The 26,400-nt window shown below is 48.0% G+C and overlaps 1 protein-coding gene across 5 annotated transcripts in view; it reads right to left on the bottom strand.

The window, feature by feature from the left end:
• The window catches only part of kank1a (KN motif and ankyrin repeat domains 1a), a 65,442-nt gene that overhangs the window by 5,903 nt on the left and 33,139 nt on the right, over nt 1–26,400 (bottom strand). For 2 of the 5 annotated variants that reach the window (XM_085179949.1, XM_085179950.1), the window contains exons 2-9: nt 24,248–24,377; nt 10,192–12,846; nt 7,596–7,760; nt 3,867–3,963; nt 3,466–3,687; nt 3,270–3,357; nt 2,896–3,115; nt 1,396–1,538 (exon numbers count right to left, since the gene is read on the bottom strand). In XM_085179949.1, the coding sequence (XP_085036075.1) occupies nt 1,396–1,538; nt 2,896–3,115; nt 3,270–3,357; nt 3,466–3,687; nt 3,867–3,963; nt 7,596–7,760; nt 10,192–12,846; nt 24,248–24,284 (3,627 nt within the window). In that variant the 5' untranslated portion in view covers nt 24,285–24,377. The remainder of the gene's footprint in view (nt 1–1,395; nt 1,539–2,895; nt 3,116–3,269; nt 3,358–3,465; nt 3,688–3,866; nt 3,964–7,595; nt 7,761–10,191; nt 12,847–24,247; nt 24,378–26,400) is intronic. The other 3 variants (XM_085179953.1, XM_085179952.1, XM_085179951.1) reach the window with 2 other exon arrangements.

Raw genomic sequence — 26,400 nt, 5'->3', positions numbered from 1 at the left:
TAGAACCAAGTCCACCAGAGCTTATATTATATGTTTACATGCTGTGGAGCCATTTTTGGGAGCATTTCAAGTTGCTATACATCAATACAACCATTATAGCCCAGATTTTAATAATATATCTGCATTAAGTGCATAGTAATTACATAAATTGCAAAAAAGTGCAATAAACTACAAAAAATTTGAAAATCGTTTTTGTTTTTTTAACATATATTTCTAGTTAGAGAAATTTAAGAGGCTTATCCCTCAAAACTGTAAATACAAAAAAGTTGCACAAAATAGTTTCCCACCACAGGAAATTTATTTTGAGTGTCTTCATAGTTTTATTTTTGAAATACACCAATTTTTATATACTGCAGGAAAAACGAAAATAAATATTATAGTGCAAATTTGCAAAAAAGCAGCATATGCATCAAAATAAACTATTTCCAGCAGTGCAATATGAGTCCTAAGCATCCCAGAAACGACACAGAAAGTCATAAAGTCAAACATAACTTTTAAAAACAACAGTATAGGCTCATGAGGCTATATGATAAAAAAAACTACATTTCCGCAAAAATGACGTCACTTCCGGTTTTGGGCAGGTCATGGTGGACATGCGATAGTTCGCGCTGACGTCTATTCCAATGTAGGAAGTGTTATGAACAGCTGATCGGATCGGCAAAGCGTGTTTCTGGAATATTATGTTTTTGTTTTCGCAAAGCTATATGTGGAAGGAAACTGTGACCGAGGACAAGCTGATGGCATAAGATGTAAGTACAACTCCTCCGGTTTCATATGCAAAAAAAATTATTGCGCTAGCTCACGTGGTTGCAGAGCTACTGGGATTTAAAAATAGTTACGCAAAACAGAGCGTGCTGCTCTGACCGGCTTTAAAGGGTTAACGTTGGTTTGTGTTCATCACGACATTGTGCCACAAACACACTGAGTGGCACCAGGTCAAAATCTCTCCAACAGCTCTAAGAAACTTTGGAAGCACTCCACGCTAACGGATCGTGTTCCCGCTGCATCGTTCCCAAACACGACTCCAGATCAAATGTTCAGTATTTCACAAACTGTTAAATTTGTCTCACTTTTAAAAATCCAGGCCTTTACCTTTCTCCACCACATGGTGTCACTAAAGTGCAGTTTTCCCACTTCAGCAGCTCCAGAGGTTTAAACTAAACTGTGTAAACTTTTGCAGGCAGTCGTTCATCGACTCATGTTTAGTTTCATTTGTGCATTTCTGATTTTTTCTTTTAGACAAAACTTTATTAAAGTAACTTTCCCGTTTCTGCTCCGTCCATCGTGCACGCTTGATTTCTGCTTTTGCTTCGTTTGCAACTCTGCTCTTGTCTGGCCGTCATGACCTTCGTATTACTGCTGCAACCTTTTGACCTCTGACCTCCTCTCACTGACCTGACTGGCGCGTGCGTTGACGTCACCCTTGCCGAAGAGCTCCTCCACAATACGCATGTCCCTGGGCGTCTCCACGGCTGCGAGCGCGGCGAGCATGATGGGGGTGTATCCCGCCTTGTTCTGCTGGTTCACATTACACACGTCTGAAACACACCAACACAAACAGGTCAAAACTTCCAGAAGGCTGGACGAAGACATTTTTGTCACTGGTGGTCTCGGGTTGGGGGGGGTCAGCCTGTGACAGACTCGTCACTGTCAGTCAACGACGTCACAGACGTGTCAGCCTGTGACGCGTCTGTCAGTCGCTTCTCCTCGTGAAAAAACAAACAAAAACACTCGAGTCCCGTGTCGTATCGTCGGCTCCTCCTCACGCTCTCTACGAGCTGAACACGCCAACATGGAGGGGGGAGAAACCCGTCAGAGGCCGGATGGGAGCGAGGCGAGCGGAGGCCTCAGCTAGAACTGGGACGGACAAAGGCTACAATGGGAGGAGGGGGCGGAGACGGCGTCACGGACACAAGGACACAAAAGGCCGAGGAGACAAAAGGCCTTCAGAGCAGCGAGTGGCCGCGACCTCATCACAGTCTATTGAGCCTCGGCGGAGCTTGCTGTGTGGGAGCGGCAGCGAGGACGAGAAAACTTTTCCCGTCTTGGAGCCCAAATGTGAGCGTCTGTGTTGTCGACGTGACATTTAACACATACGTGCAGATTTCCTGCCTGGGTTTTAAAATATATTTTCTCAGGTTATGAATTAAATCTGTTTCATGAAGTTTTGATCCAGTGTTTTTCCTGGAGATGCACAGAAGATATGGGAATGCAAAAAGACCGTTTCTAGTCTGGAAGTCATATTACTGCCACCACATTTAACCGCTCTTTATTACAACTCTGAGTCCAAACAAGCCTCGAGCCTGAGAGAGGAAGGCGGAGGAGCTGGAGGAGCCCCCTCCTGCTGTGACAGCACCAACCAAAGCAGTTTGTATCCTTGTATCCTCACTTTAAGTGTTTTCCTTCATCGCCTTCCAGCGTGAAGCCGTGTCCGTGTCCCGCCTGCATCACGAGTTCACTCAGCTGCCTTTGTGTCAAACTATCAGATAATTATGTTGCTGTTAACAGCAGGAGCTGCAGGGACAGAGAGGGAGAATCCTCCTCGACTGTCAGGATGGAGGAAAACGGAGGAGAAGCACGAGGAGAAACCAGGAAGACAAGAAGGTGAAATCTGACCATCGTGACATCTGAGAGTTTTATAGACAACAACAAATAAAGACGGTACATCCCTCAACATGAACGTCTCACTGCTCTGTGCCCACATCAAGTTAAATAAAGTTTTTTTAAAGTTGAACCCGCAGCGCTCAACCAGTGAACGAGCCGAGGATTCACAGGACGGACAGACGGGCTGTTGTCTTCGTTTAGAAAACAAACAAACAAACAGAAATGGAGAAAAAAGAAGCTGGAGGTGGAGATGAAGCCCCCCCCCCTCCCCCCCTCAGCAGCGTCTCTCACCTGCATCCAGCAGCTTCTTCACCACCTGGAAGTTTGAGTGTGAGACGCTGTAGTGCAGCGCCGTGTTGCCGTTGCCGTCGGCCATGTTGACGATGTGGCGCAGCACGGCGGGAGAGAAGTCCGTGAACGCTCCCAGGTAGTCCTCCACCATGGCCGCCACCGCCGCCTTCTGACTGGACACGCGGAACCACTCGTGCTGCACCGTGTTGAGACAGCCTCTCTGCACAGACAGGAAGTGACCGTCAGCACGCCGACAAGCAGATTTAACAAACGGCCCAGCTTTGGGCGCACAGTGGGCGAGTCACACTGGTCAGCGCTGCGCTCCAAACCACGTTCATGACATCGTTTAACAAACAGCTGATCAGATTCCTCACCAGGTCTTTGTTGGTCACGGCCTTGGACTCACTGAGGTGAGACTTGAGAACGTTGCAGGCAGCCAGCATCTTCTCACTCAGCTCGTACCTTTGAGGTCAAACAGAGGTCAAACAGAGGTCAAACAGAGGTCATTCTTCTAACAGCTTCAACTGATCAAATTTACAGACAGAAAAACATGATTTCTTCTTTACTCGCCTCTCTCTCGTCTCCTGCTTCTCTGAACTTTCCTCGTCATCCTTCTTGTCCACGTCCTCTGCTCCCTCGGGCTGGAACTCCTCCCTCGTGCTCCTCCCCTCCACTTTCTGGTGTTCCTCCTTTCCTCCGTACCCCTCCTCCTCCTCGTCCTCCTCCTCTTCGTCTGACCCAGAGGAGCTGCTGTCCTCTGAGCTGGAGTCGTCACTCGACGTAGTCTCGTATCTGCGCCATGAGGGGGCGACAGAGGTGCAGAAACAAAGACGTGAGTGCAGATCAGCAGCTCGTGAGGCGTCGACACACAGCTGAGCAAACGTGAGCTCTGCCACCTTTGACCTCAGCTGGGACACCAAAACACTGAAAAACTCTCACGCTGCAAACTTCTGCTTAAAAACATTTCTCACCCTCCGTTCACGCCGACGAACTGCAGGTTCTTCTTCGTGCTGTTGGAGTCGGCTCGGCCGTCTTTCTTCTTCATGATGGATTTCAGGGTGCTCTGCCCTGCAGGAGACGCAGGACATCGTGAACCAGAGCCGACAACATGACACATAATCCAGAATCAACTTAAACTCATCTGATAAATCGAACAGGCTGCTGTAAAACAGTGTGTGTGTTTATCGTTAATAAAAAGCACCGTGTAGGCTGTTATATCCAAACACTTCAAAACATGAATAGTTCATCGATACATAAATAAGGAAACCCTTCATCATCACAGCGACACAAAGTTCAACTTCAGGGAGCGCTGAGGACGGAGCGACGAGGACGCAGCGACGAGGACGGAGCGACGAGAACGCAGCGATGAAGACGCAGCGACGAGGACGCAGCGACGAAGACGGAGCGACGAGGACGGAGCGACGAGGACGGAGCGAAGAAGACGGAGCGATGAGAACGCAGAGACGAGGACGCAGCGACGAGGACGGAGCGAAGAAGACGGAGTGACGAGGACGGAGCGACGAGGACGGAGCGAAGAAGACGGAGCGATGAGAACGCAGAGACGAGGACGCAGCGACGAGGACGGAGCGAAGAAGACGGAGCGACGAGGACGGAGCGACGAGGACGGAGCGAAGAAGACGGAGCGATGAGAACGCAGAGACGAGGACGCAGCGACGAGGACGGAGCGACGAAGACGGAGCGACGAGGACGGAGCGACGAGGAAGCAGAGATGAAGACGGAGCGATGAGGACGGAGCGACGAGGACGGAGCGAAGAAGACGGAGCGATGAGAACGCAGAGACGAGGACGCAGCGACGAGGACGGAGCGAAGAAGACGGAGCGATGAGGACGGAGCGAAGAAGACGGAGCGATGAGAACGCAGAGACGAGGACGCAGCGACGAGGACGGAGCGACGAAGACGGAGCGACGAGGACGGAGCGACGAGGAAGCAGAGATGAAGACGGAGCGATGAGGACGGAGCGATGAGGACGGAGCGACGAGGACGGAGCGAAGAAGACGGAGCGATGAGAACGCAGAGACGAGGACGCAGCGACGAGGACGGAGCGAAGAAGACGGAGCGACGAAGACGGAGCGACGAGGACGGAGCGAAGAAGACGGAGCGATGAGAACGCAGAGACGAGGACGCAGCGACGAGGACGGAGCGACGAAGACGGAGCGACGAGGACGGAGCGACGAGGAAGCAGAGATGAAGACGGAGCGACGAGGACGGAGCGAAGAAGACGGAGCGATGAGAACGCAGAGACGAGGACGCAGCGACGAGGACGGAGCGAAGAAGACGGAGCGACGAGGACGGAGCGAAGAAGACGGAGCGACGAGGACGGAGCGAAGAAGACGGAGCGATGAGAACGCAGAGACGAGGACGCAGCGACGAGGACGGAGCGACGAAGACGGAGCGACGAGGACGGAGCGACGAGGAAGCAGAGATGAAGACGGAGCGACGAGGAAGCAGAGATGAAGACGGAGCGATGAGGACGGAGCGATGAGGACGGAGCGACGAGGACGGAGCGACGAGAACGCAGCGATGAAGACGCAGCGACGAGGACGGAGCGATGAGGACGGAGCGATGAGGAAGCAGAGATGAAGACGGAGCGACGAGGACGGAGCGACGAGGAAGCAGAGATGAGGACGGAGCGACGAGGACAGAGCGACGAGGACGGAGCGACGAGAACGCAGCGACGAAGACGCAGCGACGAGGACGGAGCGAAGAGGACGGAGCGACAAGGACGCAGCGACGGCACCGCCTGCATTGTTTCCTGTTGTCACTTTGATTTGCAGAATGCTTTCGTTTCCTGAGCCGACAGAATAATGTTTAACGGCCGCGCTGCCGTCACGTGATGATTGCGCGTTCACATATTTCTGAATACTGCAGATATTCAGACGTCAGCTATGAACAAAGATTCGTTCCTCATCAGGACTTCGTCTCAAACAGACCCTCGTCACTAAATTAATAAACAATAAGATTAAATCAGATCTCTGACATCTGTAAGCTCCAGCTTCTATATTTCACCTCTGTTCATGAGCGCAGCGCCCCCTGTAGGAATCATGTTAAATCAGCTGGACTATTTAGGCTCCCTTTACTTTACAGCCATGTGTGGCTGAGACATTACAGGACTGTGACACACTTATCTGGAGTCTATGCATCATTAAAATAAGAGCATTTATGTTTCTGTTATCTATAGTGTGTAAGGGGAGACTTTTCGGAGTGGAAAGTGTTTTTCCTTCGTCATTTCAGTCTCTTTCCCATGTTTCATCACGACCCTCCTCATAAAATCATCCCTCCAACTCTCCTCCTGCATAATTAACACACCATGTAACTAAATAGCCCATTGAGCTGGTTACAAAGAGCCGATAACGCCTGAACGCTCCACTAAAAGTTCTGACATGATCGAGAGCTCTGGCAGGAAGGGAAAGCAGCCATTAAGTGTCTGTGAGGCACTGGAAGCCGACTCAAAGCCGAAGTATCTCAGTCATTTTAAGTAGAGGCCTCGAAAACCGAAATACCAGCAGAGCGAGCCAGAAACACTCAGCACATCTGCCAGGACTTGCCTCCACCGAGGGGCCTCCTTAATGCTGCGGGGAGGAACAGAGCGCACTGTGTTCATGCATCAGCATGCAGGAGCTGCATGTGTGCACACACGCGTGTGCGCTGCTCATTAGCAACAGCTCAGCACGTTTCCCGTGTTTTGACAGCTGGGAGTGAGAGTGGCGTGAGCCGCTCGTCGGGCCGATGACGGCGCTCATGTGACGTTTCACATGTCACCTGGCGTCTGCGCGAGGTAGCCTCCTACAGTCAGCTCAGGTGAGGTGACGCACACCTTACAGCAGCTGGGCTGTGAAAGAAACGTTTGAATGTTCTGCTGAGGGGCCGTCTCTACAGCCAGCAGACCACAGCCTAAACATCTGGTCAGATAACTTAGAAAAACATCTGCTTTACGCTCCAGAGCCTCGCTCACTGTTCTGGCTCTGCTTCTGCACAGGAACAGGAACTGAAGCTGAAACTGTGACTTTAGCTCACAGTGTTTATGACCCTGATAAATGGACTCGAGGGCCGAAGAAGGCAAATAAGATGTTTGACTCTCTGAGTCCAAACAGCACGAGCTGACAATCTGATTCATGTTCCTGGGTCACAGAGCGTCAGACATCAGCCCGTCTGCTGTGGAGGAAGAACCTTTGACTCATGTTAAGGTTCAGCACTTGACCATAAGACGTAGCAGTCAGGTGGGTTTGAGCACCAAAATAAAACTGATTGAGCTAAAAGCAGAAGCAACAGAGATCTGGGAGTCTATGATACTCGAAACCACCTCCAGACCTCAGAACCACACTGCACCCTCCACAGTGAGGAGAGGGGTACATTTACACTGTCAGAGGCGTGGCCTGGAGCACGTTTGGCTGTCCAATTAGGATGAAGCTGTAGTATTTTATCAGGAAGTTCATTAGAAATAACAAGCAGGCGTCTGTGGGACGCCTCAGAGTGTCTGGACTAACCAGACTTGTTAGCATCAGCTCAAAACTACCCACAAAACAACAAACTTCAAGATGTTGATTCCCACTAACAGACGACAGAGGTCAGGTCCATCTTTTATATGCAGCTTGTAAACTGCAGCGCTCTTAAAATATTTAATATTGGAATAATAATAATAACAACAATAACAATAACGAGCTGTGTTGTTGCAGTCGTACCATGCAGCGCTGTAGACATCTGGAGGTCCATGCGGCTCTTCTGCTCGGCCGCACTGATCTGCTGCTGCGACGGCGTGTTCGCAGGCGTATCCACTGCTGTGAGGTCAGGTGACTTCTCCGCACGCTCTGCCCGGACAGACGACAGCTGGAGCTGCTGACTGCTCTCTGACAAGGGGAACGAAAGAAAAGGTCAGGCAGGTTTAGACACTTTGAGCTCGCTGAACGGTCACTTTGTTACCGTCTGAAACGACAGAGCGTCACAGAGGTGAGGAGTGATTTGAGATCCAGTTTTTTAAATCAAAGACTGTTTTTCACTCCTCTGATTTGAAGACGGCAGCATTCAGTAGGACAAAGGCTCTTGGTGCTCCAAGGAGCAGCATCAGCCGTGACTTTAATGTAACTCTGTGCTCCTACCATCCACATTCAGCAAAGTCACAAGAATGGGATAAAACCACAAAAGAGGAAATGTGTGATGACATCGCAAAAGAGGCCAGAAAGGAGCACAGAATCGCTGCGTGCTCATCTGCAACAACGTGTGTTATGTAAGGGAGAAGGAGGCATGAATCAGCATCAGCAGGGAGCTGTTAGTGAAGGCAGGGCGGCCCGCAAAAACAACAAGTGGAAGAATGGAGCGACACGACTGCCTCCTGAAAGAAATGAGCTCATTGTTGGTTCAAGTCCAAAGGCCCTGCCACATTTTTCAGGGTCACAGATCAGCACAGCCTGTCTGATCCTATCAGGATTCTCTTTACACGCGTGTGACAACCCCACCCCCTAAACTCCAAACCAGCACCCACCCTTCAGTCCTGAACTACACCTTAATTCAGCTCGTTAGAACAGCTGACATGCATACAAATGTGTTTGAGACGAGCAGCACTCCTGCAGGGCTGAACAACCTGCAGTTCCTCTAATGACCACTTGAGGCAGTCCCCATAGACTCCCATGTTAAAACTTTAACTGTAGCTACTGCAAACTTCACATCACTCAGCTGAATGTCGACAGGTTTGTGCCGTCACAGCTTTCTGGAACCCCTTTAGACCCATCGCAGCTTAAATGTAACATTTTTAAATCCTGGTAGAATTGCAACCACATCAGCTGGCGCACTTTTTTTTGTATATGAAACTGGAGGAGTTGTAATTGCATAACATGCATTCAATTTTTTCCAAATGGCTTTGCAAAAAAACCCCCCAAAAAAAAACAAAAACACAAATCACAAAAATCGCTGCAACAACGAAAACATAATAATCCTGAAACACGCTTTGCCAATCTGATCAGCTGTTTTTAGCACTTCCTACGTCAGTGCACAAACTAGGGGTGGGGGAAAAAATGGATACTGTGTAGCATGGTGATATTTTGTTTGCTAATAATGTATGGATACAGGGACAGCAGAAATCGATATTTTGTTACAAAAAAAGGTTTTTGTGCTCTGACTTCAGAGCATGTTGATCCTTTTTCTGAGCAAGAATCCTGACATTCCTTCACTGTCCAAATGTGTTTAACTTGTTTTTGGCAGCAATAAACATGACAGTTTACTTATTTTAATTTAAGACATGTTTTATTTTAATTAAGTTTAAAACGTTTTTATTTAATGTAAAATTATATTTTGTTTAAATTTACTTTCAAATTCTTCAGTTGCTGAAGGGGCTGCATAGTTTTCATAAACTGCATAGTTCAGAATAGCTATAATTGTACCAGATGGTTGATTCAGTTAAGTTGGACTAGACTGTAATACAAACCGTTCAGTTTGTCAACAATAAAACTGAAATGAGAGAAAGACTGAGTGTGAGACTTTGATATTAGAGAAAATGATGATTGATAAAGTTTACCTTTATGTACAGAATCTGAATATCGCAAAATATTTTAAAAAATTGCAATAATATCGTATCGTGGGATGTATGGTGATTCCCACCTCTAGTGCAAACCATCGCATGTTCACCATCACCGGACGTGACGTCGTGTTTTGGAGAATCGTAGTTTTTCCTTGCAGGTTTACTGGTGTTTATGAAAGTTTATGCCTTTCTGTACAGTTTCTGGGAGGCTTAATTGACCTGTTGGAAGTAGATTCTCTTGATGCTGTTTTTTTATAATAGTTATTTTGTTTTTCCTGCAGTTAATAAAAATCATTGTGTATCTCAAAAATGAAACTATGAAAACACTTGAAATTTCTGTAAGTAGATCAATCATTTTTTTGTAGTTTATTGCACTTCTTTTGCGATATGTGTAGTTATTATGGATTTAATGCACACATTATTAAAATTTGGGATATAACGTTTGTATTGATGCCCTACAGCATGTAAAACTATAAAGATAAGATGAAGGAGGCATTTCAGTATTTTATGAATTTGTTACTTTTTCATACAAACAGAATAATAACTTGAGGTTTGGAGGAAATGCTCGTTTTCAAAATGGAGAAGCAAACATGAAGAGGATGAAATGGAAATCACAACATCTCCGTGACAACGGAGCAAACTCCATCAGCTGAGGAAGATCAAATGACACGATCGTTAGCTACAGAAGAGCCATTATCTTAATGGGAGGCAGAGAGCTCGAGTCACATGTCAGACTCTAGTTAGAGATAAATAAACGGTACCCTCACCTTCTTGTGACTCCGCCTGCAGCTTCAGGATGTCCTCGGCGCTCCCGTACTTCATGACTGAGTTGATGGATGACAGCGTGCTGACCAGCTGACTGTTGAGGACCCCAAACTGGGACTGGGGCTGGCCGAACGCCTCCGCCAGCTCGGTGTAGTTCTCGGCCAGCAGCATTTGCTGCTCCTGCAGCAGCTTCTGCACACGCTCGATGTAATGGTCCAAGCTGACGCCACCGTGCGCCTGCAGGGCGGCCGGATCGGCGTGTGCGGCGGCCGGCGCAGGCTTCGCCTCTGCCGTCTCCTGGCTGCCGACGCTCGCCACAGACTCAGCCGGCTGGGAGGGGCCACACGCTATGTTTCTGGTTTTTAAACCAACCAGGAAATTCTCATGGACGCTCACTGGCCCCACCCCACATTCTCTGGTTTTAGTTGAGCTCAATTTGGCGGGCAAGAGCTCCACGTCCGAGGTGGTTCCAACGGCGATCGAACGCATCTTTGCCGTTGAGTGAACGTCTTTGACGAGTCCTTCTCCGGCAGCGACGGTCCGGGTTTCTGTGACCACCGTGTTGGTTTGCTTATCTGATGTAACCGACTCCATGTGCGTGAACGAGTCTGAGAGGACGGCGTGCTTCGTGTTCGTGGATTTGTGTGCAACTGCTGCCTCGGTGCTGGTCGCCTGAGTCAGTAACTCAGGCGCCGCCGTGACTCCAGAGTCCACTTGACTGACCCGGTCAGTCTCAGTTCCTTGTGACACCAGCGTCTTGATGGGACTGACGATCACGTCCACCGAACAGTCTCCACAGCCGACCGATCTCTGCTCTCTGCTGGCTTCCATCGCGGCTTCACCGAGGGTCAAGCTGTCCACCAGCTCCTCCGTGTTCACTCCCACCTCACAAACGCTGAGCTCTACGCCTACCTGCCGATGGCACGTCTCCACGTGCCGTCCTACACACTGGTCAGACACCTCCACCTGCTCGTGCACCACCCACCGGTCCATGGGGATATCCGGTCCTGTGGCGACGCTGTGCACAGAAGGCTGACAGGACACGCCTCTCGTCAGAGTCTGTGGACTTTTCGCAGCGCTAACATGGCTGAAGTCCAGATGTTCGCCGACTCCCTGGCTGCGTGTCTGGACTTTCGCCTCCACACAGGCGCTGTACATCTCCGGCTTCACCATCGAACCTTTGTCTGCTTTTTTCTTGTTCGAGCCACCGGCAGCTTGGAGCTCCAGTTTCAGCTTGCCCATCTCCATCTGATGAGTGGTTTCTTTGAGCTGCACCTCCAGGCGGTAGATCTTCTCCTTCAGGGACTCGATGGTCTGCTGCTGGAGCTCGATCTCCTTCTCAGCTTCGCTGCTCGTGCCCAGCATGGCCTCGGTGACGCCAACTGCAGCGCTCCGGATTTCCAGCCGCTCTGTAGACACCGCCGCGTCCCGAAAACGGCGTTCCTTCTCTGGCTTTCTTTGGGTGGCTGGAAGATTATTCATATTTTGATCAGTAACTATGCCAACAGACTTTTGGTGGGCCTGGTTCTGCGTGAGGTTTTGAGGCTGATTTTCATTCGCGTTGTCCTTGGACGTCTTCTCCAGTGCTTGGACCTCAGCAGCCAGGCGTCTGAACTCCTCCAGCCTCTGAGCGCTCTGCTCCTGGGCTTCCGGCTCGATGATGTGCAGCTCCGTCTCCTTTTGGATGGGACCCGGGTTTTCCATTTGGTCAGCGCAGCCTACGCTGTAGGAACGTTTGCGGAAGCCGCCGAGACCTTGACCTTTTGATTGAGCGGCCAGCTGTCTTTTCTCCTCCTGCAGAACGGCAATCTTCACCTGCAGGATGGGAATGGTTTTCACCTGCTCTTCCAGCTCTTTCAGCCTCTTGAGCGCCACGACCATCTGCTCCCGGATTTGCTGCAGGTGTAACGGGCTGACGTTAGTTACCGGGGTAGCCACGCCTGAGCTCATGGGGCTGTGGCGGATGGAGCTGCCCCTGGATGGTGGGTAGTAGGCGTTATACTCTCCATTAGGGAGATGACCGTTGATGGGCAGAGTCTGATAGGTGCTGGGCGAGATCTGGCTTGTGCCTATGGAGCCAGAGTAGGAGGACAGCGAGCTGCTGGAGCCCATACCACCGAAGCTGGCGAGACGCCGGCGGGGCATCGGAGGCTCGCTTAGCGGCTGCAGAAGCGCACGCTCCTGCTCCAGCCGACGGCGGGTCTCCATGAGGGTCTTCTCCACTTGGGGGTTGTGCCGAGGGGCAAACCTGGGCGACGGCGGGGGGAGGAGCTGTTTCTGCTCTGCGACGCTCGAGCACGGCTGATGCAGAGGCAACTCGCAGGCCGCCCTGCAGAGGGTGGGGGTCAGCGGGGCGGCGGCCCTGCTGGTGAAGAAGACCGGGGACTGTTTGCCGTCACTGTTGGAGGAGGACAGCGAGTCTGTGGAGGTCCATTCAGCCTGAGCGCCGACCCCGCCAGTGCTGCCCCGAGGCACCGAGGGTTTGGCCGCTTTGGGCTTCCTCTGGATGCTCAGCTTCTTAATGGTGTTGCCCCTCTCGATGTCGTCAACATACTTGAGGAAGTCCAGGTCTAACTGGTAACCATAAGGAGTCTCAACATAGTAGGGGGCCTCAGAGTCCTTCTCGTCTTCTGTGCTTGGGCATCTTTGTCCTCTTTCTGTAAGAGACGACAAAAATGTGTCAGTGTCGCTTTAATGCTGGAAACAGACCGATTTATAGAGCTGAGAGGATCTACTGAGTCTCTGAAACAGTCAGGAAAATCATTTATCCTGTTAATACGAGACATAAAATCATAATAATCCCACTCTTACATATAAATAGATCTGTGCACATTTCATTCAGCCACAGGGTAAAAACAGAAGGAGGAAAATAAAGAAGTCCACAAATCCCAACAGCTTCATCTGATCCGACTCTTAACCTGCAGGTATTTTCTTTGTTTACACAGAGTTAATCTGACGCTCGCAGCACGCTGCCTGCACCTCTGGCCACAGACAGTCATAATTTGACAGAGCGAGTACAAACACATCTCAAACTTCACATAGTTTGGGTCCAACTGAAACATTCTCTGCCAAAATAATTAGCACTCAGGCTTTTCCACAAAAGCGGCAGAAGATTTAAAACAAATTTAATCTGTCAAAGTGTGACGAAACCAAAGGTTCAACGCTGTGACACAAACAGACTGTCGCTTCCAAAGCTCACATAAGAAAGAAAGCAAAGGGGTCTGACGTCAATATTCCCTCGTTCAAAATCCATCCCAGTGTCAACATTTTCGCTGTTACAGGCAGAAGTGACCACGAGCTATCACCCAGTTAAAGGAGCAGCTACGGGCCAATCAAAGCTGCTTAAAGTCCAAACTCCAGCACTTCCAGCTGAAACGCCCTCCGTCACAGCCAGGCCGCCGCACTCACGCCGCGCTGGCTAAATCCAGAGGCTTGTTCTTGGTATGCCTGGAACTCTGTGACTAAAGCAAACACAGGCTGGAAATAAACAGCTTCTTCCCACTCAGCAACAGGAGGAGGGAACTACAGGGATAAGCCTGCTGCTAAAACCTCTGCATGCGCTGCTCAAACTTCACTCACCAGCAGCTCTTTAACTGGACGTTTCCTCCTCTGCTCCTCTCTTCAGAGTCACAGCTCTGTGCTGGGATCGCGACTACGCCTTCTCCTCACTCTGCTCGCTTTCACAATCCTCTCTCCATAAAACGCTCCACTATTGGTGTAAACTACACGCAGCGCTGCTCTGGGGCACCATTGGACAGCTGCTTCCTCCAATCGTGTGAGGCTAGAGCCGGGCGCTTCCCTTCCTAAATAAGAGTCCTGTTATGCATGGAGGGGAGGTGAACCCACAACAATAACAGTCTGTTCTTGACACCAGTCTGACTTTTACACTGGTCTACGCTCCGTGATACAAAGACTCGTCCGTGACGGTCAGTTTGTGTCCACGCCTTCATTTTCAGGAGTTCAGGGAGCGACCTGGTCAGTCGTTTACCCCTCAGTGTTCAGCCTGTGATGATAACACTGGATTACAGTTCAATTCATTTATATGGCACCAAATCAGAGCAGCAGTCGCTTCAAGGTGCTTTATGCTTTTTATTTAAATCCTGCTGTGTCACGATTTTAAACAAACAACAAACAATTTTAAACAAACAAACAACTGTCACTCCTGACAGTTGTTTGGGGGGAAAAAAGCCAGTTTCCTCGTGTTTTCAGATTTTTTTGTTTTGTGAATCGAGCGTCCGACAGCTCCGCCTGCAGACAAAGCCCCGGCTGTTTTCTGCTGCGCTGAGAGTCACGTCCTGTTTCCCCCTGGTATAAATATTCTGAGAGCACAGTCACGGTCTTGTGCTGTCTGGTTTGGAGGAGTCCCCCTGTGGCACGAGCGCCAACCGGCCGTGTCACATGTGACGGCTCTGTGGCACGGACGCTCCGAACAGCTGAGCGATGACCTCATCAGCTGACAACTGACGGGGTCGGGCAGCAGGACGGCGAGAAGAGCCCGGGCGTCTGCTGCAGCTGACAGCTGAGGGGTCACATGACAGTTAGCACAGCGAGGCTGCTGGACTTCCCTTCTTACAGACCTTGTCTTCAGCCCTGCCTAAAGCCGTTTGCACAGCCATGAAGAGGAGGAATTATCCTGTTCCCCAAACTGAGCTCCAGCAGTGTGACCCTCGAAAACAGGACCTGCACCATCAAACTTCCCTCTTTATCTGCCTCAGCAGCCAATGAGAGGAGAGAAAAGCACATTTCTGTTACAATTTGGTCATAAAATTATTTCCTCATTTTTTGAACATCCCGAAGCTTCTGATGTTAAAACACCGCATTACTGTTGTTTAGTGTATCCGGCCTGATGGTGGACTCGACCTTCTTGCTGTGAGGAAACGGCGCTAACACCGTGCCACAGTGCTGCTGTGTGCGTTTTTAATTTAGCAAGTTTAGGACTCATCATACTTCCTGTCTTATCAAAGAAAAAAATAAATAAAAAGCTTTCCAGCTCATTTTCTCCTCTTGCTCCAAAGCTCACAGCTCAGCCTGTTCCTGTGGGAATTTCAGCCTCGTTCTTTCAGCTGTAACCAGGTGGGTTTAACGCTCTGATTCAAGAGCAGAACAAACAACTGAAATCATTATTTGAGGGTCCAAAAGTGCTTTAATCAGCTGATGAAGATGTTTCCTCAGGTGATAATCATCTGACACTCTACAGGAAGTCAAATCGTCTCTGAACTCAAACCATTAATAAGCTGAGCTCCAGTATAAACAGCTGGTTTTTAATTCTTTAGTTTCAGGGGGACACATTTTGTTTTTTTCTTACCTATCCAAGGACATTAAGACCAAATACAGCTATGAGCATGTGCACAGTCGTCCAGCGGAGCAGAGTTTAGCTCTGCTCTTAATGCGAGTGCCAACCTAAAAATAACAGGTAGTTTTGACCACACAGTTCGCGGCTCTGTTCTACTTCCCTCAGATATTCAAATATTCCTGCCTAATTATCAAAGGTGAGCCACATGTACAAGCTCACAGGCCACAATGAGGACTCGCAGCTCAGCGGCTCAAACAGAAACTTGCTTCAGAGTCAAACACCAGTCCTCACACGCCCCTCAGCAGCACGCACCGTCGGTAACACGTTTCAGTCGTTTCCATGTCCACAGACATGCGAGCCACGGAAAACACCCGAACTGTGTCTGAGGTTTCTCTGCTTCTCCAATCAGCTGCTTTCATTCATTCACGCCGCTCAAGCTCTCCGTGTTTGCTCTTAAAATCTGGGACTGCAGGCCGGCCCTGATGTTGACGCTCTGAAGAAAAATATACAAGCGGGGCCTTGCTTATTTTACTCTGTAAAAGTTTAAATTTAGAGCTGACGAAAGCCTTTTAATTCCACAGCGCCATCAGACGCTGAATAAATGAGGCTACTGGGCTAAATGTGTCTGCCAGCTGTTTGTGAACCAGAGAAATTAAAGCCAAACTACCTGCTCACACACACACACACACACACACACACACACACACACTTTAATTACCAGTTACAGAAGGTTACATCTCACCGTAGAGCACAGTTCCTCATCAGTCTGGACACTTAGGGTGTCAGTAATCTTTAACTACATGTTTTTTTAAAAACTGTAATCCCGTATTCCTGTTGCCTGGTAACAAATGACTGAATAAACACGACCTCGGCTGTGTGATTTGATGCGTATGATTTGAATCATGCGTCTCATCACAGCGTGACACCAACAGCAGGCTCTGGATGGACTCAAACATTTATCTCCGTTTAAAGAAACCTTCTCGCTGTGTGTGACCAGCCTGGAGTTAAAGCTGTTATGATCTGATGACATGTGCACTTAGATGTGGTCCAAGACAACAACATTAGGACCCACGCGTGGTGCGATCCGGGGACATTAGGATAAATGAGTGAACTGCTCGTTAGTGATGGTAGACAAAATGAGTTTAGCTCCAACTACAAAGCTCTGGGATTGTGGATATCTGAGAGACGCCCACGTCCACAGAAGGAAACACTGGAGTGTTCAGATCTGAGCAAACTGCCCTTTTATTTAGATTTTAATCTTATCGGTTCTGCCCAACAGCTCACGTGCAATTTAAGTTCCTGCTCAAAGGGGATCGAGTCTCCAAAAAGTCCTGAAATAACATAAAGAAAACAAACTTGTTTGGGAACACCCGTTTGACTGTTAGTACCTCACATATAACTCTAATATCCAGTGTGCACACGCTGCTTCTGGGCCTGAAAAGTGAAATGTGCTTTTAACCTGTATTATTTTTTAGCCTTTATCAGACAGGAAAGTGGAGACAGGGTGGCAGGAAGCCGTGCAGAAAATGGTCTGGGATGGAGCCCGGCCGCACGATGAGGCCGGAGTCTTCAGGTTTGTAGCTCACCTGTTTGCACAGGTACCGACCTAATTAATTAATGGCCACCAGGAGGCGGAGCTTGTGGTTGCAAAGAGACTAAAAGCCCTGCAGCAGGGGTGGGAAACTCCAGGCATGTTGAGGAGGTAATTCAGCCATTTAATCAGCTGTGTTGGATCAAAAACATCTAAAACCTGCAGGACACCGGCCCTCGAGGCCTCGAGGCCTGGAGGAAACGAGCAGGTAACATCACAGCACACCCGTCACATGACCTGTTCCAGTCGTGTCCAGTTTCTTTTATCAGGCCGTCGCTCTGACCAACACTTAGACACTCACATAGTGTCTGTACTTAAACACCCCCCATACCTGCTGCCAAATCAAAGCATGCTATACAGTCGAGTAACATTATAAACCCTTATAACTCCATAATTTATCCCAACATCTTTGCACCGGTGCACTTATGTGCTACACGTGCCATTATCGTCTGTGATGCTGCGTTTGTCAGCGTTGCCTGTCGTCTATTTGTTTACCTGCACTGTGAGCAAAGAAAAGGCTGCAGCCCAATTCCATGCACGTGTCCACACACTCTGTCTATAAAGTTGATTTCGCAATAATTAACCTTTAACACGACCATCACGACCAACAGCATCCAAGGAGAAACACTTAAGACTCGTGAAATGCTTGGAAGAAGTGAAAGTGAACTGTACTCAGGGCCGTTCAGGATGTGCAGAGAAAAACTTGCAAACTCATTGGAAGTGCAGGGCTGTGCTCCCGCATAGCTGTGAGAGCCAAACATGATGCAAGCGCCTGGGTGGAGCAGCCTCCACCCGCCCGACGGCACAGAAACAGCTCTGATTTTACCCCTCAGAAGACGAAACACTCGAGTTTGCTCAAAATGAGCTTCATACCAAAGTTTTACGCTTTTCCTTATGAGGACTTGATTTGGTCGCCACAACATGAGCAACACAGACACACGGAGCCTGGTATTTCCTGGCTCTGCCCGTGAGCCTAATCACTCCCAAGAAAAATAGAGCCAACGTTTGATCAACGCTGCAGCAGCTCAACACAACAAAGGCAAGACGCGTCCGTCCTCATCTGACCCCAGAACAAGACAAAAACACAACGAGTCCATTAAAGCTGCACATTAGCTGCACACAGGCTGGTCAGCGACTGCGGGCTTCTTCCAGGAACTCGCGGGGTCGCGCCAGACGCAGCTGCCAAATTCAACAACCCAGCGCTGTACATGATGATGCAGAGCGAGGGAAATGTTTGGGCTTCCTCTGCAAACACTGAGGCACAAAAATGTGCCCCTCTCTGGATTTTCTCATAGATGGTCAAGAAAAACATCAGCGACAGTCTGCGGGCTGCTTCGAGTCAACCGACACGTAAACGTGATGATCCAGTTTCAGTTTGTACGGGAACGAGACAGTCGGAGTTAACGGAGTCTGGAATTCCTCGGGTTTGTGTTTTTGTTAAATACAGATATATTCAGTAACAGGTTTTCACTGTTTCACTGAGGCACAGATGTCACATCTTTGGTTTAGTGAGTTAAACATGCCAGCGTTTCCTAATTAGCTGGTGGGACCATCGCTTTTGGGTGTAAACTTATGAATGAATGTCACAGTTTAACGTCATGGTTACATTTTATCTTTAATTCAAGTTTAGGAAACTTTGTAATCTATGAGAGAAAATCCCAACGATCAAACGATCCTCTGAGCAGAACACGGGAAGAGCTGAAAGGAAGAACTCCCCTTTAACAGGAAGTGCCATCAAACAGAACGAGGCTCAGGAAGGCTCAGCACAGCCACCTCCTTGGACCTCCTCCTTTGAAAGAGGAGTGAAAGAAGCCATCTATGTCCACTGTGAATGACCATCTTTGAACAGAGGGTGGGGCTTACGACACCAACCGTCTGCCATCTATAATCCAGTTTTGAGATCCTTTCCCTTAACGCCCACTCACATCCTGAACCGCAGTAAATCAGACGATAGGGTGGGGTTCGGTTTCACAATGATCAACTTCGCAAGGTTTCACCTGAAACCCCGGCTGATTGTGACCCACACCCGTATTCACACCTCGGATCAATAGGGGGTCCATGACCCTCACAGGGACACTCCCATAGGGCTTAAATCTGGGACTCTCCACCATTTGACCCTAAAACTGAAGAAGCTTCTCGGATGAAACGTCTTCAGGGAAACTTGAAGTCCAGACGCTTTTCTTTCCAAGCTCCTTCGACTACGATGACCTGGATGACTGAGAACCTTCACAGTCGCCTCCTTGGTTCGGACCTGTGTACACTTCATAAAACTACTGAAACACCATTTTCAGCAGGAGACTCATTGAAGTGTCCGTAATAATTTGGCTGATCTAGTATGGCTGGTTTCTCACTTCTTGGTAGAGGTGGGAATCACCATACATCTCACGATACGATATTATTGCAATTTTTACAAATATTTTGCGATATTCAGATTCTGTACATAAAGGTAAACTTTATCAATATTCATTTTCTCTAATATCAAAGTCTCACACTCAGTCTTTCTCTCATTTCAGTTTGATTGTTGACAAACTGAACGGTTTGTATTACAGTCTAGTCCAACTTAACTGAATCAACCATCTGGTACAATTATAGCTATTCTGAACTATGCAGTTTATGAAAACTATGCAGCCCCTTCAGCAACTGAAGGATTTGAAAGTAAATTAAAACAAAATATAATTTTACATTAAATAAAAAAGTTTTAAACTTAATTAAAATAAAACATGTCTTAAATTAAAATAAGTAAACTGTCACATTTGGACAGTGAAGGAATGTCAGGATTCTTGCTCAGAAAAAGGATCAACATGCTCTGAAGTCAGAGCACAAAAACCTTTTTGTAACAAAATATCGATTTCTGCTGTCCCTGTATCCATACATTATTAGCAAACAAAATATCACCATGCTACACAGTATCCATTTTTCCCCCACCCCTACTTCTTAGTGCAAAAGAGTAACAAATGTATCCAACTGCCTTTGCTTCTGGAGCTGCAGCCACAGTAAACTTTTAAAGGAAACAAAAAGGGTGACAGATGAACCTGCCATCATAACAGACCTAACTCTGCACATTAAACAGGATTCTGCTCATTAAGATTTACGACTGGATTTGTGTCTTTTAAAGATACGAGGGAAGCTTCCTGACTGCAAACGCATTAACTGATTCAACTTATGAGAGTAGGGCTGCACGATTAACCGTTAGAAAATCGCGATCTCGATTCATACTTATGTGCGATCTCATTTCCAAATGACAACGATTAAAAAAAAAAAAAAAAAAAAAAAAAGACGACGATTGTACCGCATTTTGATCCGGGACGTAATCTGCATGAAAACAAGCGCTCACTCTTCCTGCTCAACAAATGACGAGGGCGGAGCTTATACCACGTGATACAGAAGCTGTGCCGTGTGATAGCAGGGATAGCAGGAAAAAACAACGGCGAGCACGTCAGGGATGACGAGAAAGTGACTGGAGAAAATCCGTCCCGGTCAACCACCCAAACATCAATAACGGGAACCTTATACAGCGCTTCCCTATACCCGTCGAACTCCCGCAGGCACAAAGAAATTACGGAGGCTATTACTTATCACCTGACCAAAGATATGGCTCCATCAACACTGTGCAAAACGAGGGATTTAGGAAAATGATCAACACCCTAGACAAACGCTACACAGCGCCGTCCCGCAACTATCTTTCTATTGTTGCACTACCTGCTCTATACACGCAGCGTCGAGCAACGGTGGAGACGCAATTTCAAGCAGTGCAACATTTTGCAGCAACAACAAAACGTGAGACATTTGTTGTTTTTGTTTATTTATTGTTTTTATGTTCAGTCTCAACTGTTACGAAGTTGATGTGCAGTTAATAAGTGCAATAAATATTTATACTGGAAAAGAAAATCGTGAGAGAATCGTGATTCTCATTTTATGCACAATCGTGCAGCCCTAAGTGAGAGGAATCTGAATCACTGCACTGTGCTGCTTCACTGTGGAGGCGCATGCAGATGACAACAATGAAGTGATTAATGCTCAGAGACGACCACACTTGGCACATCAGGGCTGTTGTGTAAAGACAGTACGGGTGTGGAGCAGGCAGCTCCAGTGAGAGAAACAAACATTTACAAAGACGCAGCGTCCTGCCCCCTTCGGCTCACATCATTATCAACTCGAAGCTCTAACACAAACAGGAAAGTGACTGAGAGCTACCATGGGGGAGGTTTAAAAGGGCAGCTGGGTCCATTACTGCTACAGAAACAAAACCACTTCTGTGGGTTTACAGGAGCTGCAGGAGGCGGCCTCACTGGCCTGATGGCCGCCGCCGCGTCCCCATGCCAACCGGTGCCACTGAAGATCAGTCAGACCCATAATGGTCAGCTCCGAGAGACAACCGGGGGCTGAACCAGGAGTAACACTTCACACTACCCAATGTCAGCTTTGTGTAGAATATAAAACGATCACATCCTCAGAGTTTTCACCCACTGCTCTAAAAAAGAAAAATCAGGCCAACATTTTTGAGGAGAAGTATTTTAAGATTGTGGGATCAGTCCTGCAAACAGTGCTGGAGTCGCATTAAAGTCTGCTGAGGTTTTGTTTGGAAGAAATGTGCTTAATGGTTTGTTGCTCAATGCGCTGAGGCGTCCCACATCTGGCATTTATTCAATCTGAGAGAAGCTCGAGCTTCAGATATGTAAGATACGTGCAGTACTCCAGTTTATATATTAAGCTACAATTCTTCAAACAGTTGAAAACATGCAGCTTTTCAACTGTTTGTTTTGTGTTTTGGTTTTGTAGATTTTTGTAAGTCTGCACGTTCACCTCCTCTGATAGCTCACACTCCCCCCTTCACACTGTAGCTGCTTTAGTTCAGCTCGAGCCAAGATGATAAGACAGAAAACAGGAAGTCGGGTGAGGAACAACAAATCCTTCTCAAAATTCAACAAATGCAACATTTTCCAAGTATCAGTTATAATTTTTTACCATGATTGAGCAGCCCTGGATCACGGATCGACATTCTTCCCAAAGCACATCACCCACCTCTACAATAAAAGGTTAAATATCACCATCTGCTCTGCGTTCTTTCACCACGTCTGCCTGCTGACCACCAACACGACAGAGAGGCTATTTTACAACGAGGGGTTCAGCGGTCTGGGGCTTCCTCAGTACATACTTATTGGCCACTGAGGCTCAGACTTTATCATGTTGAGAAACATGCAGAGTGGAGTGTGGTGATGGCAGACTGACACTCAGGACTGCGCTCCTGAAGCATCCGACCTGCATGCTGCACATTCCAGGAGGGATTTGGAAGCAAGAAGCTTCACGCTCTCCCGTTAGTCTGCACAGGAATGAGCGCGCACGTGTGTGCGTGAGAGAGAGAGGGAGAGCGAGTGTTATTTCACACTGAAGTGTCGAAATTCTCTCTCCGTCAGAACTCTTTGCCCTCAGATATCACTGAATCTGGTTCGAGCCAAGATTAAGATTATTAATTAAAAATATACTGTGGAATAGGGTTGGGCGATTTATTTGTCCATGAGTAAGTTTGCTAATAATGATGAGCTAATAGAAGCAGTCAACAGGAAAAAATAAATAAATAATAGCGCTGTTTTAACAGCACCCTCTTTCAGAAGCTGGTGATAGCCTAGCATACTCAGCCGGATGGTGGACACGTGCACGCTCGTGCAAGTTAGTCGTGTTTGAGTACTTTGCTCGCACCGCGTTGGTTACATCCTCACGTTTACCTCTTTCATCTGGTTTAAAGCCAAAGAAATCCCAAATTGGCAACTTTATGTGTTTTTAGTGCCGTCAGCGTTAACCGTCGTCATCACGACTAACACGATTAACACTTAACCATCTGGAGCGCAGATGAGTCAAAATCCCTGAAATGCCTCCGTGAACGCATTTTGGGCAGTTTGTCCAAAGTTTGTTCATTCTGCGCTCCAGACGGGTTGAGCGCGTTGGAAATGTATTCGCGATGATCCGTTTATGCTGCATTAACGCTTACGTTAACGGGGATAATTAGTTCATCCATGTTTGGACTTCTTCTGTGCTGTAAACGCGCAAATCAGTCCGTGCATGATTACATTGCCCCGCCCATCAAAAAGTCTGCGCATGTGTGAATATATCGGCCATCAGCGATTGTTAGACTGACGATTGTTGGTTGGAAAATTTTTACATATCGCCCAACGCTACTGTGGAATATGTTATATATATTTGTATATTCCACAGCATGTCTTTATCCTGTCTTCCTTCTCTCACCCCAACCAATCACAGCAGATGGCCCCGCCCCTCCCTGAGCCTGGTTCTGCTGGAGGTTTCTTCCTGTTAAAAGGGAGTTTTTCCTTCCCACTGTCGCCAAAGTGCTGCTCATAGGGGGTCATATGATTGTTGGGTTTTTCTCTGTATTATTGTAGGGTCTACCTTATAATAAAAAGCACCTTGAGGTGACTGTGATTTGACGCTGTATAAATCAAATTGAAAAGTCTGAAATTAATCCGATAAAAAGGAGGATTATCATAGAGCCAAAAAAAGCTTGAAAGGAGAATCAGCTCAACGAGTTCAGAAGTAGCAGGTGGATGAGCAGCGACATGAGAACAGACTTTTGGGTTTGTAAGGGGCGTGGTTTGATGACAGGTGGGCGGGGCTTCTGTGATGACAGACAGGTGTCTCATGTTCTTCCTGACGTCACACAGAGCCAAGAGTAAAGAAAAATAAAAACAAACTTTTGATCATAGGGACCCTCTGCTGATATGTTGAAACACCCACCACAGTGCATGTGAGCTCACACGTATTCACACAGCTGTTAGAGGCTGTTCAGTGTTTGAATACAAGTTTGCACAAACAGCGTGTGAAGATGTTAAACTCTTGTCTTGATGTCTGAAAAGTTACTGGATGACTCGACTAAAATTACTTCTTGCAACTCATGGTGTTTGTGTCTAAAGGGCCGGAGCCAAGACCTTAAATATACCAGCATGACTTAAGCTTGAAACTGGACCCTAATCCCACTTCAGTCCCATTGTACCCCTGCCCACCACAGAGAGCACATCTTAGTCACGGAGGCAGCCTGTAACCTTTAGACATGCAGGGACGCATTTACCCAGCGTCTCCCTCAAACTGCTCTGCAATGAAATAAGGTCAAAGACATCCCTGCAAGAATCTCACACACACACACACACACACACACACACGTTACCTGGGCCATTGCCGTTCACGTGCACGGTTTGAGCCATGGGTGCAGCTGCGTGCTCTCAGTCCAACAACAAGACTCAGTGCCGTCATGCAACTGCCATGCAGCGAGTCCAGATTACCATGCAACCTGCAACCTGAGACAGAACACAAAGGAATCCCGTTAGTGACGCACACAGGTGAGCAACAATTAGTGAAAAGCAACACAACCTTTCAAAGATTAAAAAGTGTCAGTAAAGGAGGTCACTTTGTCCCAGCGGTCAGACGTCAACACCTGGTTCCTTTTTAGAGTTCACATGAGAGCAGAGCGCCGACTTTCTGACCTTCAGTGTAACTTGAAATATGTGAAGTGTGAGTGCACGTATTTGACCTTTTGTTACGCTGAAGCGTTTCTTTGTGGGAGCTGAAGCCCGGCCGGCCTCCACAGGTGTGTTTGCATCCTGACATTTCAAGCACAGAGGTCCTGTGTGCAGTCGCCTGCTCATCATCAATGGACACATTATGAGCAACAAAACAAAAGAGCCGTTGTCATTTTATAAGAAGCAGCAAATATAAGACGAAAACTGGAGTCAGTAGGCCGGGGGGGGGGGGGGGGGGGGGGGTCCGGTCTTTAGGAGCACAGATGTAGATGAGGTTCGATACAGCTGAAACCTTTGACTCTGACAGCTACAGATCAAGAGCTCAGCCCCGCAGTGGTAACAGAGTCGAGGTGAATCTAAGACTTTTACGATATACTTGGTCTTACTCGATTATCAGGGTCAGTGAGGCCGCATACCTCAGGAACAGGGGTGGGAACTCCAGGCCTCGAGGGCCAGTGTCCTGCAGGTTTTAGATCAATGCACCTGAATCAAATGATGAGTTCATTACCAGGCCTCTGCAGAACGTTTCTACAGGACCTAACGGCGCTGAACATCAGCCAGGAACAAGCTGAGACCTCCAGCAAACACCAGAAACATTTCTGGCGCGGACACTGGCGCCACCGGGCCCTCTGACCACCACCAGTAGGCAACGGGTGAAGTGTCTTGCCCAAGGGACAATTACAAGATGAACTCCCAACTCTTGAGCCACGATCGGCCCAGTTTAACGTAACGATGCATATTTAAGTGTTATAAAGTATTTAAACACATCTACCCAACAGCTGCACCTGCTGTGACGACATGCAGCCGACTGCCACAAAATGCGTCTGAGGAACATGTGAAAGGTCACTTTGTCAGCCAGCTGCATCATAAGTAAATCATTGTTTAGAGCGTGCAGCCAAATAAAGCAGCGCCGTAGTGTCATTAGGCCGGAGCCTCTAAGTCCTGACGGTCCGTCACCCCGGGGAGTTATTATAGTCGCGATACAGAGACGAAGGATTGAGAGCAGCCTTTACAGAGCACACAGACCCTTCCAACACCCAAATAGACTGCAGCCATGTTTGTTCTCCTCCCTCACACTTAAAACTGGCTCCAGCATGTCATACAAAAAGAAATGTGTGGAAGAAATGGCCACTAACATTTAGAGATGCATCGATACGACGTCTGGATATCGCTCGGATGGTGTCTGGGTCTGATCTGCTCAGCTCTGTGCTCTGCTTTCGGGTCATTGGGTGAAATAAAATAAAAAGTAATATACAATGAATCTGCTGTTTTAGGACACGAAAGCAATTCTTGGATAGAAAAGTCAGAAAGCCATGAACCAAATAAATCAGAGGTGGGGAACTCCAGGAGAGACGAGCATAAAAGGTGGAGCTGTCATTTTATTGGCTCTCCACAGACAGGCTAACGAGCTCAGAGCTGCTGCTCCTTCACACCATGAAAGGGATGCTAGGATTACTCGTCATGGCAGACTTGGGTGCTCCTCTGCTAGAGAGCTGGAAACGGTGTTTGTGGAGGAGGTCAGACTATCGAGCTGTGGCCGGCTGGGCCATTTAAAACATTACGATTACAATGGATGAGCCTGAGCCTGCTAACACCTACTAATGGGACTCCAAGGACTGGACATCCAACACTGATGAACTGAGAAACTTGAGACAAAAGGTAACGAACACAAAGCAAAGGGAAAGGTTTCATGCAGCTGCTCTCCAGCAGCATGAAGCTCAATAATAACACATACACACATTTTCCTTTTGCCAAGACCATGCAAATGATTCTAACTGAAGGGAAAATTAATAATATACAG

This window comes from Neolamprologus multifasciatus, chromosome 12 (assembly GCF_963576455.1).
Source record: "Neolamprologus multifasciatus chromosome 12, fNeoMul1.2, whole genome shotgun sequence".
NCBI lineage: Eukaryota > Metazoa > Chordata > Actinopteri > Cichliformes > Cichlidae > Neolamprologus > Neolamprologus multifasciatus.
Note: the sequence above shows the minus strand (reverse complement) of the source record. Positions and strands in the feature narration are given on the sequence as shown.